General features: G+C 43.2%; 1 protein-coding gene across 1 annotated transcript; it reads right to left on the bottom strand.

Moving 5' to 3' along the window:
- Nucleotides 1–2,450: 2,450 nt before the first annotated feature.
- LOC132887410 (uncharacterized) lies at nt 2,451–5,507 on the bottom strand. The gene is made up of 3 exons (XM_060922889.1): nt 4,101–5,507; nt 3,693–3,975; nt 2,451–3,346 (listed from the first exon to the last, which is right to left on the bottom strand). Exons 1-3 carry the CDS (start codon nt 4,112–4,114, stop codon nt 2,876–2,878), a joined length of 768 nt encoding a protein of 255 aa, XP_060778872.1. The 5' UTR covers nt 4,115–5,507; the 3' UTR covers nt 2,451–2,875.
- Nucleotides 5,508–13,618: the final 8,111 nt, after the last annotated feature.

The following is a 13,618-nucleotide window of genomic DNA, read 5'->3' as shown; positions in this document are numbered from 1 at the left end:
TCCACTACTACAGGTTTAACAGTTTGCTGTTACACACTCCACCCCCGCTGAAGACTGAAACACATGGGTGTAATAAGGTTTTACCAAGTGAACATAGCAAAGTTAAGTCTTCCTTTTATGTTCATGCACCTCCAAAAGATAGTCCATGTCAGAAAGCTGACACAACACTGCGTAAGGACCATGGAATTTCATCTGAAATGGAGAACCAACCAGAGGCAACAAAGCAAGCACCTGATCATCTGAGCTGAACTGATATTTTACAGCCTTGCAATCATAAAGATGTTTCATTTTTGCCTGTGACGACGCCAAGCTGTCCTTAGCCCTCTCCCCAGCCACATATAATTAATGTCGGAATCCATTGACAATGATATTTTGAGGTGGTTCAGGTTGTGCCACCTGGTCATGCAGCAAAGTTAGTGGTCCATGCATTGTATGCCCAAACACCAGCTCATTCAGTCTAAACCTAGTGCTTTCTTGTACAACCTCTTTCTCTTTTCTATTTACAATTTCTACTTTATCAATTTTATCACTGTAATTGTTTAAAAGAAAATCAGGTGTAAAATATAAATATGTATACACACTACATGTTGTTTAAGGGGGGCGGCACGGTGGTGTAGTGGTTAGCGCTGTCGCCTCACAGCAAGAAGGTCCGGGTTCGAGCCCCGTGGCCGGCGAGGGCCTTTCTGTGTGGAGTTTGCATGTTCTCCCCGTGTCCGCGTGGGTTTCCTCCGAGTGCTCCGGTTTCCCCCACAGTCCAAAGACACGCAGGTTAGGTTAACTGGTGACTCTAAATTGACCGTAGGTGTGAATGTGAGTGTGAATGGTTGTCTGTGTCTATGTGTCAGCCCTGTGATGACCTGGCAACTTGTCCAGGGTGTACCCCACCTTTCGCCTGTAGTCAGCTGGGATAGGCTGCAGCTTGCCTGCGACCCTGTAGAACAGGATAAAGCGGCTAGAGATAATGAGATGAGATGAAATGTTGTTTAGGTGGCACGGTAGTGCAGTAGTTAGCTCTGTTGCCTCACAGCAAGACAGTTCTGGGTTCGAACCTCATGGCTGATGGAGGCCTTTCTGTGTGGAGTTTGCATGTTCTCCCAGTGTCTGTGTGGGTTTCCTCCCACAGTTCAAAGACATGCAGATTAGGTAAAAACCCAGCCACTGAGGTTGTACAAGCCAGTGCATAATTAGCACTGGTCCCAAGAATGGATAGACTGAGGAGGGTTGTGTCAGGAAGGGCATCTGATGTTTAAACAAAAAAACCCCAGCTATACCAAATCAAATATGCGGCTCATGATGATCTGTTGTGGTGATCCCAAATGGGAGCAGCTGAGAGAAGATGATAATATAAATGTTTATTTGACCAATTTGATTTAAATTGCATTTTGTTCCTGAAATCAACCCTACGGCTAGGATCAGAATAACCCTGATTTTTTTGGATCAAAGTTATCCCAATACTAGTAAAAGATTTCGAACAATGCAAACAGAGGGTTTTATCCAGATTAAAACCAAGATTGGATTACATGACCTAACCCAATATCAGAATCCGTTTTTAGTTCTGAACAACCCATTTTCAAGATATGATCCAATCCATTATCTAAAATCTGATCAAATTACTTTTGAAGACCTGAGCCCTGGGTTTCAAGTACCGTCATCAAGACTTTTACCTGTTAAGCAAGTGCAACTCTTTGGTCAAACCAGTGCCTGTATACATGATATACAGTACTGTATGAGTGGACTACATTGCACCATTTACTACCATTGTGCGGTTTTAAAACTGTTTTTGGTCGAAATGGGAGTTGCCACCTGTACAGTAGATAAGGCCAGTCTTACAGTGTGTCCCTCTTGTCTGCCCATATTAGTAATGGACACGGTGCATGTTCCTGTCACGAGCGTGCAGGCAAGATGGTGCATCGGCTAACCAAAAGTGACCAATACAGCATTATTAATTACAGTTTTTCTCCATTGGTTTGGCTCATTTCTTGAAACTGAGATGACATTCTCATAACTATAAGGCAATTTGGCCAAACAGACTTACAGTTCTGCACAACACTTCAGATAACCAGCAAAATGTCATTTGTCTCCCAAAACTACTCATCCATGCTTCAAAATGAAATCCCTTTCCCATCTAAATAGTCAGTACCATAAAAATGGCATAAATCCTTCTCAATTGCTTTGGCACATTTTCATTCATTCAGTTCTTCTGTCAAAATAACTTGGATGGTACAGCACAACTACATGGATCACCTGGCAATGTTTGTACAGCTCCCAAAACAGTTTACCCATCTGTCAAAACTACATTCCCTTCTCATATAACTAGTCAGTGCCTCCAAAATGCATTGTCCCTTTGGTATTGTGTAAGTACTGCGAGTCAAAATGCTTAGACGCTTTGTCATGGCATATGTCTAACTATAGGAATACAGTTTTCACACCACACACACACGCTGCACTCATTCTGCCGAGGAATTTTCATTTTTATTCTCAGCTAACGTGAATTGTACACATTACTGTAGGTAGGGAACAATAAAAAGGAAAATGTATACGCTGTGTATACTGTGTACACAAAATACAAAAACCCACAAAAACAAACAAAAAATGAATACTGTAAATAAAGAGTCACAAATGAAGACATTTTGTTTAGTCGCGGTCACTCCCCTCTCTCGCCTGGTCACCATCCTCATCTTCCTGGCCATCCATTCTCTGTGCTCTGTTCGGCCACAGATTCTCATCAACATCACATCTGATGTTTTCTCTTGAGATGCAGCGTGGGAAGAAGCGTCATGAATGCCTGAGCCATCCTCTACACTGATCACCTGTTATATCCTCACAGGCAGCATCCATAGCATTGAGGAGAGACCTCTGGTTTTCAGCATGGTGTTCATATACTCTCCATCTCCAAGCAGAGAAAAAACTCCTCGATAGGATTCAGGAATGGAGAATATGGTGGTAACAAGACATTATGCATTCTTGGATGCATGTTGAACCATGCCCGGATGCGTGGACCACGGTGGAAATTAACATTGTCCCATACAATGACAAACTGGGGTAGGTGGGGCCCTTCGAGACCCCCCTCATTTTCTGGGACCAAATATACATATAGTTGGTCCAGGAAACGGAGGAGTTTCTCTGTGTTATAAGGGCCCAAGCTTGCAGTGTGGGTGGCCACACCATTTTCTGAAATAGCCGCGCACATGGTTATATTTCCCCCCCGCTGGCCTGGGACATCCACTGTGGCCCGCTGGCCAATGATGTTTCGGCCACGCCTGCGGCCCTTGGCCAGGTTGAAGCCTGCCTCATCAACAAACACTAGGATGTGTGGTGTTTCACTCCCCTCCAGTGCCAGGATTCTCTGGAAAAGAGATAAATAGAGTAAAAAAAATCAATCATGTAGATGGGTCATATGGTCACAGCAATGCTACACAATATGTTCTTCACAAAGTCAATATAACCCACTGTGGTTCCAATCCTAGAGTGCAGACTTATGCAGATTTTCCGGGGTAGTTTTTGATACAAAGAGAACAGAGACATACTGTTGACAGTGTTCTGTTACAGTTCAGCAAAATGCTGTGGTCATATATTGTAAAGCTGGAATCCAAAGGTAAAGAGGAGGATACTGAAACCCTCAGAAATTGGAACCTCTGCAGTGTTGGCTACTTATAGGTTACAAAATGATAGACAATGAATAATTGACTTACCTGCACATACTGGTACCACAGCTCTTTTACTCTGGCAGTGTTCCTATCAAATGGTACTCTGTATATCTGTTTCATGGTGATTAGGTTCTTCTTCAGAACCCGGTCTATTGTTGATATGCTGATGGAGTTGATGTTTTGGAAGATGCCATTGTTTTGGAGGACTGCATCCCGGATCTGTGTCAGTGTTATGGCATTATTTGCTATCACCATGTTACAGATCTCCTGTTCTTGGCGATCGGTTAGAAGTTTTCTTCTTCCACTCGCATGAGGTTGTCGGCCAATCCTGCACATAGACAACATAACTATTTGTTGTCCTTGCCTTATGTGTTTGTTACAGATTATCAATCACTGTACAGTAATGACTGCATTACACACCACTTTACAGTATTTGTAGGCTACTGTACTTACAATTGCACTGCCATTCTATTGCGAATTCTTGCTGTATTTTGTCCAATTTACAACAGTATTTCCTTTGTCATTCTACAGTAGTGAACTGTATAATACTGTGACTTCACATCGAGGTAAGATTTTCAGCCTGGGTCTAAACACACACACACACACACACACACACACACACACAGTCAAACAGTTGTCATTGCCTGAGTGCATACCTGTTTTCCCGCCGAAAGGTTTGAATGATGGAGGAAACTGTGGAGCGTGGCACGTTAGGCTGCACTCTGCGCCCTGCCTCTGCCATTGTGAGGCGATGGTTGATGACATGATCAATAATGGTGGCCCGAATTTCATCTGGGACAACATGATGTCTGCGAACTCTATTTCCTCCTATTCCACCACCACGAACCCTCACTCCTCCTCCTCCTCTTCCCTCTCCTCTACCTCCACGCACCCTCAATCCTCCACCTCCTCTTCCTCCAAGTGGAGATTGCCCTGGTTGATGCACTTGCTCTCTCTCCATGTTGACATAGGAAAAAGTACTAGCACCAGGCCAAGCTGTATATATACAGCAATGCCAGCACTCCAAAACATAGATAACACCTGTCAGGTAACTCAACAAACAGATGGATTGGTCACCTGCAAAGTGGGACACTCCTCCTTCGTTAGTCAGAAACTGATTTCACCTATTACCTACTAACCTAAATTTACTATGACATCTTACAAAATATGTACTGCATTCTATTCCAATTTCCTAACACTATTTTGACAATTGAGCAGACTATTCTGCATATGATGACTTATACGATGAAAATGTGCTGACGTGTTTTGAGGACAATGACCATTACACTGAGAACCAACCAATTGGGATAGATCAGCAAGATACATTCATTTGAAAAATGTACTAAATGTAGGCTGATTGTGTTAACTGTAGGATACTTGTACATAGCCATTTGCATGGATGTACTAAATGCTTGAGACATGTACAAAGCATTTGAAATATTGATGAAAGCAATGATAAATGCCATTCTGTTGTGAGAAACTGCAAGTTAGTTTGGGGATTTGTCCATGTTGTTTTGAGAATGTCATCTCAGTTTCAAGAAATGAGCCAAACCAATGGAGAAAAACTGTAATATGTAAAATGGCAAATAGTTGTAAACTTCCAAAGTAACACAGTCATGGGAAAAAGAAAAGTATACCCTCCTTCAGTTCTATGTTTTGTATTTATCAATAACCTCAGGTGACTACAAAAAAAGTTTTTAATGTTATTTCCCCAAAAATAAACTAAACCAGACGGCACGGTGGTGTAGTGGTTAGCGCTGTCGCCTCACAGCAAGAAGGTCCGGGTTCGAGCCCCGTGGCCGGCAAGGGCCTTTCTGTGTGGAGTTTGCATGTTCTCCCCGTGTCCGCGTGGGTTTCCTCCGGGTGCTCCGGTTTCCCCCACAGTCCAAAGACATGCAGGTTAGGTTAACTGGTGACTCTAAATTGACCGTAGGTGTGAATGTGAGTGTGAATGGTTGTCTGTGTCTATGTGTCAGCCCTGTGATGACCTGGCGAGTTGTCCAGGGTGTACCCCGCCTTTCGCCCGTAGTCAGCTGGGATAGACTCCAGCTTGCCTGCAGAACAGGATAAAGCGGCTAGAGATAATGAGATGAGATAAACTAAACCAACAAGTACACCCTAACATAAGAACCTGAAGTAAATGATTTCTGTAGGAGTTCACTATAGCACTCTTCTTTACAGCATTGCTTCGTTTAATTGATGTTTGAGGGCATTCACTTATGCATAGCTCTCTTTAGATACCGCCATAGCAGCTCAATGGAGTTGAGGTTTGGATTTTTTCCTTTTTAGCCATTCAGATGTTGATTTGCTGGTATTTGGGATCACTGTCCTGTTGCATGACCCAATTTCACATAGACTGATGGCCCCACATTTGCCTCAAGAATATTCTGGTATAAAGTGGAGTTCATCTTTGTCTGAATGACCCTATCGTACATCCGGTACAAAGCAGTGCCAAGTGTAATGCATGCGTCTTTACTAGCTTAAGACCGACACAGCTCTCATTTTCCTGTTGAGCCCATGTTTTAATTGCAAATGCACCTGTGCCCATGGGGATGATGGTCGTAAAATGAGGTATAGTCAAGCATATTGTTGGTGTGCTATCTTGTTTCTATCTTGAGGCAGCAGAAAACACTGCAAGACTGACCGACAAAAATCTTATGGCCTTATAACCCTTCACAGATTGATGAGCAGCAACAATTACTTCTTTAAGACTGATGTCCTTTCTTCTCAACATGATTGACATATACCTGAGTGCTGCAGAGCACCAAAATGCAAAAAATTGTGCTTTTATAGAGGTGATCACATTTATGGATGATTGACTAATCTTGTGCATTTCATTAGCAACACCTGGCTGCTAATTACTCTCTTAATGATTGTGGAAGTATTTAAGGCATACTTCATCTTTCCCACCTCATTTCTACTGGTGCAGCATTTACACTCAGCACAACCTTTAATTTTTTTATTTTGGAGGGGGGTGTTCCTATTATTTTCATTAAACTGAGACCTGGAGCAAGTTACTCATCTGATTGGAGAAGTGCTCTCATGCTCTGCTTCCTCTGCTGAAGTTTGCTTTAAAAAAAAAAGTACACTGGCTAACCTTTTCAAACTACAAGTATTTGCTAAGGTCACTTATGCAATTTAGCCAGTGTCAGCTGCCTTGATTCATGCATTTGCTTTGTTCATTTGTTTGTGATCTCAGCGGATGTATTGAAACAGCTTCCTGGTCTGCATTAAACCTTAGATATGTATCCATACTCCACCATGAAGTCAGCTGTGTACTGTAATGTAAATAACTCCTATACTTTAGAGGGGGTTTGTTGTAATATGCTATGCCTTTTCTATTAAAGGCATTTTCAGTCGAAGTGAAGTAATGGGCCTTCATAACAGTCCAACTAATTATTAAGGAAATCAATTGCCAACTATTAAGTTTTATTGATTAGCTGTTGCAGCCATACTTGATTGTGGCTAGCATCATTCTCATTGGTCATCATGCTAATCGGGACCATGAGAAATTCCAAAAAACTAGGCTTTTATACCACAATCAAAACTACAAAACGAGTGTGAAGCTATGTCTGTGAAGATTCTCAGTCATCCAGGTCATGGTAAACTGTAGGTGGTAAAAGAGAGCAACTGGACTTGCTTGAAGATTCTTGACGTTTCACCTCTCATCCGAAAGGCTTCTTCAGATCTGTCCGATGCCCCTTTTCCACCAAAGCAGTTCCAGGGCTGGTTCAGGGCCAGTGCTTAGTTTGGAACCGGGTTTTCTGTTTCCACTGACACAGAACTGGCTCTGGGGCCAGAAAAACCGGTTCCAGGCTAGCACCAACTCTCTGCTGGGCCAGAGGAAAGAGCCGCTTACGTCAGCGGGGGGGCGGAGTTGTTAAGACCAACAACAATAACAAGACCGCGAAAGATCGCCATTTTTAAGCGACGAGAAGCAGCAGCTGTACAAACTCGAAGTCATCCATTATTATTATTATTATTGTTGTTGCTGTTTCTTCTTCGGTGTTGTTTTTGCTTTGATATTCGTGCCAAGGTTTATGCAAATGTAGCGACGTAACTGACGTATACAGCGACGTAATGACGTGGCTTCCCTTAGCACCGCAAGCTATGGAAAAGCAAACTGGTTCTCAGCTGGCTCGCAAGTTGAACGAGTTGTGAACCAGCACCGGCCCCGAACCAGCCCTGGAACTGATTTGGTGGAAAAGGGGTATGACTGGTAGGGAGCATCGGGTATTTATCCTCTCATGGATGAAAAGCTCATCTAAGGTGTCACTCATCACGTTTACATGCACATAGAGAAAATCGAATTTCTGCCGTAGCTCGACTGAAATCGAAGTTCTAAATGCCATGGAAACACCTTAGCTCGGCTGAAATCGAACCAAACTGGATTTCTCGTAATCGAGCTACGCGACCTAGATTATGCGATTGTAGCCGAGCTACTTACTTCAGCACTGCCCCTTCCGGGAGTGACGAGACCACAAGCGGGAAACAACAGCCTCGGTCGGCATGACACTTCACCTTAGCCGCCACTTTATTAGGAACACTTGTGTCTGGGCATGTACACACCCATTTCCAATTAGTTGGTAAGTTATTAGCATGTTAACAGTTAATATGTTCACCATTACAGATCAACTTCAACTTAGTGGCCATTTTATTAGGAATACTTCTGTTCATACATACAAACACTCTTCTTGTGAACACGGAACTGATAACTTTGTTTATACTAGGGTTGGGCGGTATCCAAATTTTGATACCTTTAAACTGTCTCTGTGTTTTCCCGGGGTATACGGTATTACCGAGAAAAAAAAAATATTTTGTTTCGGCCTACTGTGTAACGTGCGCCTATGCCTCAAATGTACTATTTAAAAGCAGCATAGCGAATTGTGTGCATTGTGGTATGGATTAAGCAGCAAAGCGAATTTTGTGCATTGATGAATGGATTAAGAGATATTTCAAAGCATCACGCAACTCTTCCTTCATCTTGAAAATAGCATTCAACTGTCGTTTACACATGTCTGCGTTGAAACGCAATTTGCAGCACTATTTCACCTACTCCATCAAAAAAAAGTACACGATGAGCAGGATCATACCCTTTCAAGCATGGGAAATAAAAAAAAAGAAAAAGAAATCAACCAACACCCAAGTCCATTTAGACTGCGCGATAAACCATATTCTTCAGCGCAAATGAGGCGAACCTAATTCAAATGTGTGATAGCTGCACAAGGCAAAATCATATGGGCCCACGTCATGCCATGGCGGGGAAATTAATAATCAAATGGCCTTACCTTGCTTAAAACGTTGTCTTGATCACATAACTCCTTACAATTATTCCACTTAAATCCATACGGTTTAACACACCCAACAAAGATAGCAAGCGCATTGCTAATTCCCACCAGAAACCTAACAGTTTACGCTACGATGTTTTCTTCCGTTTCTTCAGTAGATGACATTTCAAACGTTTATTACCCACATCCCAAATGTCATACGTTATATTATTTTACCTTGTTGTTACTCATGTAACCTACTCAAAACACAACTCATTGGAGAGATCTCGTGGAAGTGGAGTACCCCAGGCTATGGTGTGCCTTAGGGGACATACTAGATTTTTCGTTTGGTTTGAAACCAAAATACTGCCACACTGCCAATGTTGTATTTTTTTTTGCCACTAACTCGTTATCTTGACTTGCCATCTTTCAACCGCGGTCTCAGTCTCTTTTTTTTTTTTTTTTTTAGATAGGACAGTATAGAGAGACAGGAAATGAGCGGGGGAGAGAGAGACGGGATCGGGAAATAACCTCGGGTCGGAATCGAACCCGGGTCCCCGGATTTATGGTACGGTGCCTTAGCCATCTGAGCCATGACACCCCCGGTCTCAATCTCTTGCGAAGCTTTCTGTCAGACTCCAAATGTCACGCAGGGTTGCCATGGTAACGACATAAACAACCCTGCACGCGATGAAAACTTCTTTAGGAAATTGATAGAATTAGTGAAAATACGATCACACAGTTATTCGGGATGATCTTCAATTTATTATTTTATATTATGACCTCATGTACTCCATATTTATTTAGATATTATATATTTTTTTAAAATGACGGTAATGAGACCGATACCGTTGGTACTTTTGGATACCTCGGGATACCTTCTTACCGTAATACCGCCCAACCCTAGTTTATACTCTTGAATAGCTCTTCTTCATGACGACAACTGGAAGTGTACCAACACGATGGGGCGTGTAGCGCCACCTGTGGGTCGGGTACACAATGTACCTCACACAATAGCTCGATTTCCTTGTGTGCATGTAGGATTGGATTTCTCTGGCACCCCTGCTGGGACCCTTAGCTCGATTACCGACAGTAGCTCGATTTGGATGTGCATGTAAACGCACTGACTGAAGCCCTGTCCACACGGCAACGGATTCAGGTGACTCCGATACAATTGCTTATCGTTTAGGCCTGGCGTCCACACGGCACCGGCGTTTTGGGTGCCCAAAACGCAATCTTTTTGAGAACGGGTTCCAGAGTGGAAAGATCTGGCAACGTTGCCGTTGCGAAGTCGTCTGGATGAGAAGAACGGATTTGTTTACGATGACGTCACAACCACGACTGTCAGTGCTTCACGCCGGGTAGAAGTGTAACGAACTCGATGCGAGTTGTCAACAAATCCTATAACTTGGTTCATGAAACGCGCTTACAAAATATTTTCACTGTGAATATTTGTGTAATGGTGCAAAGTGTGTGAGAGAGAGAGAGAGAGAGAGAGAGAGAGAGAGAGAGTGTCAATCCCGCCAGCAAAAATAGGGAAAAAAAGGAGCGATCTCACCTCTTCAGATGTTGGTTTAAGTCCTACAATACATTCCTCAAAAAGGGCGTAGAAGAACAAATTAATCCATCAACGTGTAGCATTCAATTTATTCCGGACCATTAAAGACGCTGCCTTCCGCGTAGAATCATACGTCATCCTCACCGCCATATTGGATGGGTCAAAGCGGAGAATAAAGATTCATGTGCTGCGTTTAACTGTACCAACAGGTTTACCATCCAAACAAGGTCACATGGGATTACCTTTCACAGATGAGACTGGAAAAATACTTTTCATTGTATTTGGTCATTATAACAACTTTACGAACAGATTTTCCTGACCCTTGTGGCTAATATGAAGTCTCGCGCATAATAGTTTATGCGCATGTGTCCTTACTTCTATTGTCCTGGTGTCTCCCATGGGACCGTCTTACAGCGCACCTAGAGGTGTGGCATGTGTATTGCATTGTTTTCAGCAAGCGTTGCGTTGCCATATGTACCTGATATTTTACTGATCCGTTGCCCATGTGGACGCGATATTTTTTTTAATAACATCTCGTTGCCGTTGTCGTGTGGATGTAACCTGAGTCATCCTGTTGGTGTGGGTCACTGGGGGCTGGTTGTGAACGGCCTCGAGAGTCGTTAGGATGATCAATGGATTGCCCGCGGGCAATCCATTGACATACCTGCAAACTCGTCAGAGAAAAAAAGGTGTGGGGGGGGGGGGGGGGGGGGTGCGGATAATGGTGATGCCGACGCCGACACTGAACTCAAGTAAGTGTTAAGAAATAAGAAAACAATAAAAGAACCAAAACACAAATTATATTATACTGAAAAACATTTATTTTTTCCTTCTCTAGCCTGGACAAGGGCTTCACAAACACTCTTACGCACGCAAACACCATGGAGGGAAACTGAAAAACACTATTTTTCAGTATGTTTTGCATGAATAATGAAAATGAATGAATACTGATGCACGAGTTTTAAAGATCATAGGATGAATCGCAGCTCCCTGTGCGTCTGTTTTGCAACAATGAGACTGTTGCGCAACATTTTATGTAATCTTGCAATGTTTTACTATCAGTGCGCGATTTATCAGCTTCAATTTGCCACGCTTTGTCACTAGTATATAAACTCTGTATAGTCAGCTGCTTCAGACCACCACTGACCATGGATGCTGCTGCACCAATACCTCCTCGCCGTCTATTGGGATTGCTGAATGTCCGAGTACAACTCCAAGAACTCCAGCAAAGACGTTTGGGCGTGCTGGCATTACTTATCTGTCGTCGACTCTAACCTGACTCGTACGTGCACTCGTACCATGGATTCGTTAACTGCACGAGCGCCGCGCGTTCAATTGTCCAATTACCAGATGATTCGCGCCACCCTATCGCACTATCTTACAACACCTGCTTTCATTATATAACAGTCGCAAGATATATCGCAAGATTTCATGCTTTTACATTGCACAACGGTCGCTTTAGACGTGCAGGTTTTGTACGACTACTTTTTCATATGCGATTATTTCGGCAACAGTTAACGATCAATATGAAAATGTATCGGTCGCACGAATGTTTGGTGGCTTCTGATCGTGATCCAATTGTGAAACATGCTTTAGCAAACAAATATCTGTTGTTTTAGCTCCAAAAAGGCTGACTTACCTTCAATTACCATCAGAGTTTCCACATTAGGTTCAGGGGTCTCTTAACAAGCGCGAATATAGATGGCAGTGTGTTTCAAGATCCTGAGGCAAAGGCTGAGATTCCGATTGGTCCAGAAAAAATGTCAATTATAAGAATTGTCCAATAATGGCCTATAACCAGGGTCTCTGCACATTTCTGACCAGCAAAAATAATACTTTTTAAGACCATTTTAAGACCACTGAGTATAAAAAATAAGACCACTACCGCGGAACAAATACGTACAGTAAAAAAAAAAAGCACACTCTAGGTTAAGTTCAAAGAATTTTTTTTAAATAAATAAGTGCATCTTCTGCAGAACCCACAGTATTTCTGCCTTCAGCGTAGCGGTTGGGGCGAATGCCGCGAAAGCACTTGTGCTGGGACCCGGAGACGCTAAAGCTGGCGTTGCACTTTTTGTGACCGTAGAGGCGAACATTGGCATGGGGACTGTTGTTGCCCGACTAGCAGCATAGCGCATATGCTTTTCCCCTTTCGAGTGAGCGTCAAGGGCTTTACAGCCCATTGTTGTTAACTTGATGTCTTTCCGACATACCTTACATCTCGCTTCATATTCTGAAGTTGCTGTTGTTAGCCAACTTTTGTATTTTGGCTCCTCAAGCCACTTGTTACTAAACTTACACTTCCCCATCTCCGTTCATGTTCAAGTTCAACCACTTCTTCCTCGTCTGCTCTACTCTCAATGGTTCTACTACATGGATAAAAGAACACACTGCCCCCTGTGGCGTGGTTCCTGCGCTATTAGAACTAGTGCTAGACACACAACGGCTCTTGTGCTACTTGTTCAGCATCTTGATAACAAACGACGCTGGTTGAATAAATAACGTTAGCGCGGAAAAAAAATCCAGACATATGTTTGTTTTTTTTCCATTTACCGTAGGCTACCCGGATGAAATTTAATACCTCCCATGTGAAATTTAATACCATAGCTCAAAAAATAGCGAAATATAATGCTTTTTAAGACCTTAAAAAACACATATTAAAAATAAGACTTTTTAAGACTTTTTAAGGATCCGCGGAGACCCTGTATAACATGGCAGCAAGCCCACCCCCCCTCTCTTGACAGGCGCGAGCTGAGTTGAGATTACGATCGGCCCAGATGCCGCCCCCCCCCCCAAAAAAAAACTCTGGTTCTACACGATTCACGTGAATGACCCAATTGACAATGAAAAAGGTGACTGTCGCCAAAAAGCGACAAGTTTGCAGGTATGCATTGATCATCCTAACGACTCTCGAGGCCGTTCACAACCAGCCCCCAGTGACCCACACCAACAGGATGACTCAATTGCACCTTTTCCACCAAAGCAGTTCCAGGGCTGGTTCGGGGCCAGTGCTTAGTTTGGAACTGGGTTTTCTGTTTCCACTGACAAAGAACTGGCTCTGGGGCCAGAAAAACCGGTTCCAGGCTAGCACCAGCTCTTTGCTGGGCCAGAGGAAAGAACCGCTTACGTCAGCGGGGGGGGGGGGC

The sequence above is a fragment of the Neoarius graeffei genome, chromosome 1 (genome assembly GCF_027579695.1).
Source record: "Neoarius graeffei isolate fNeoGra1 chromosome 1, fNeoGra1.pri, whole genome shotgun sequence".
Lineage (NCBI taxonomy): Eukaryota > Metazoa > Chordata > Actinopteri > Siluriformes > Ariidae > Neoarius > Neoarius graeffei.
The sequence above is the reverse complement of the archived record's forward strand: the minus strand, read 5'-3'. Positions and strand labels throughout refer to the sequence as shown.

Bases quoted from the DNA above. Each gene is read 5' to 3' on its own strand.
- LOC132887410 (XM_060922889.1), bottom strand. The intron at 3,347-3,692 runs GTAAGTCAATTA...TCTCTTTTCCAG, and splicing joins TGTGGTACCAGTATGTGCAG to AGAATCCTGGCACTGGAGGG.